The sequence below is a fragment of the Anneissia japonica genome, unplaced genomic scaffold, assembly GCF_011630105.1.
Source record: "Anneissia japonica isolate Jap-2015-1 unplaced genomic scaffold, ASM1163010v1 scaffold54188_len2080_cov207, whole genome shotgun sequence".
Lineage (NCBI taxonomy): Eukaryota > Metazoa > Echinodermata > Crinoidea > Comatulida > Comatulidae > Anneissia > Anneissia japonica.
In genome coordinates, this window is record NW_022697268.1 from 1 (window position 1) to 2,080 (window position 2,080).

Below are 2,080 nucleotides of genomic sequence, written 5' to 3' on the forward strand. Positions count from 1 at the left end.
TGTGTGTGTATATGTATATATATGTGTGTATATGTATATATTTATATTATGTGTGTGTATATTTATTTATTTATTTGATAAATGATTAATTGTATATATGTATATATATATATATATATATGTATATATGTATATATATATGTGTGTGTGTATATGTATATATATGTGTGTATATGTATATATTTATATTATGTGTGTGTATATTTAGTTATTTGATAAATGATTAATTTGTTTATGTATAACTCTTTGCATCATTAAATGTAAATATAAATGAATAATTGTGTGGAGTAGGTCCCTATGGACCTGTTACAGGTTCAGTGCTATTGCCTACCACGGTCAGTACTATACTGGAGCAAAAATACTTTTTTTTAATTAGTGTACTAAGTTCTTTTTTGCCCACATGTGCTAATATGCACAAGAGACCAAGGGCTTGATATCCCATTCAAAGAATGAGGTAATGGATCTTTCAGCTAAGCTCCACCCCTTGGATACTTGGATATTCTTATTATTACATTGTTTGATTTTATATTATATTATATTAGGCCTATATTATATAAGGCATTATAAATTAGACTTCTATTTTGAATTATGTCTTTATGTAAGTCAATTTAATACTTTTAAGACTTGTTATTAAGATTGTACTGTTTTTTAATTTTATTAAAGAGGGCCCCTGAATATCAGTTAATCTACTGGGCTAAACTGGAAGGGTTACCCTCTTTAAAGATGGTTGAAATAAAAACAAAGTTTAATTGACACTCCAGAAAGGTCAATTAGGGTCATACAGTATATCTTACTCAAGAATATGGCCATTGCTTTTTAGTAAGACACATTACTACATCTCTAATCTTTTTCATTCTTTTTTCAGAGGTGACGAGTTACTGATGACTGAGTTAATATTTAATGGCGTTTTCAACGAGCTGACTGTCGAGCAAACGGTTTCCTTGTTAAGTTGTTTCGTGTTTCAAGAGAAAGTAAATGAAATGCCAAAGTTATCGGAAGTGTTAGCAGGACCCTTACGTCAGATGCAAGTACGTGCAAAACTATTGTTCTTTGCTTTGTAGTGTTATTGTAGTTTTCTTATCATTTTAATAGCAAGAAAGTAATTTCATTTTTTTAGTTTACAAACATACAAAGGTTCTTTATTCTGCACTAAGTAATTTTTTTAATAATCCATAAATAATTCTTTAACTAACCGCACTAACTATATCTTGTATAATATCTTGATTTTTAATATAGGATTCCGCTAGAAGGATCGCAAAGGTCAGTATCGAAGCCAAATTGGATGTAAATGAGGATGACTATGTGGAATCATTCAAACCAAGTCTGATGGACGTTGTGTATGAATGGTGCAAAGGAGCAAGTTTTTCACAACTCTGTAAAATGACTGATGTTTTTGAAGGTATTTAAACTTACAGTGGTGTTTTTCATCTTTCCATTGCATGATGGGTAAATTTGTCATTGTATTAAAATCGTAACAGTACTTAGTTTGGACAGGTCATTCCATTCGTAGAAGAAGTTTAGCAAGGGTTGCCTAGGTCAGAACTAATTCCAGCTATATAAAATTGATTACAAGATTGAAAATTGTTAATCTTATTAATATAAGAAATACTATGCTCACATTTAATTAATCTTATCAATAAGTTGCATTTGTATTTAAGTGAACAAAAATGACATTATTCATTAGTACATAATAAAAATAATTATTATGAAGACAAAGATGATGATAATAACAACATAACAACAACAATAACCCGGCCTTCTATGAAACTTTAAAATGCAAAAGCCTTATAACTACCAAGCATTTCATGAATCTGACTATTATGTGGCAAAGACAAGCCAAACCAGTCGATTTAGGCTCTCAAAATGGATTTTTAGCTATTAATATAGGGTTAAACAGTTAATAACTAGACTTAAAGAACATTCTTCACGATCTGATAGTGTTATATTTGATCATGTTAAAAACTGTGAGGCATTCCAATATGTTTTAGGATTACAGGGTATACTTGAAAAAATGATAATGTCGTCTGTAATGTAAGTAATAAATTAGGTTTAATATTTTCTAGTACTAACATTATTGACA

At 29.3% G+C, this 2,080-nt stretch overlaps 1 protein-coding gene across 1 annotated transcript; it reads left to right on the forward strand.

Annotated features, from left to right (window-relative positions):
- The first annotated feature begins 843 nt into the window (after window positions 1–843).
- On the forward strand, window positions 844–1,423 carry LOC117102219 (exosome RNA helicase MTR4-like). The gene is made up of 2 exons (XM_033242447.1): window positions 844–1,028; window positions 1,237–1,423. The coding sequence occupies exons 1-2, from the start codon at window positions 882–884 to the stop codon at window positions 1,405–1,407; spliced, it is 318 nt and encodes a 105-aa protein (XP_033098338.1). The 5' UTR covers window positions 844–881; the 3' UTR covers window positions 1,408–1,423.
- Window positions 1,424–2,080: the final 657 nt, after the last annotated feature.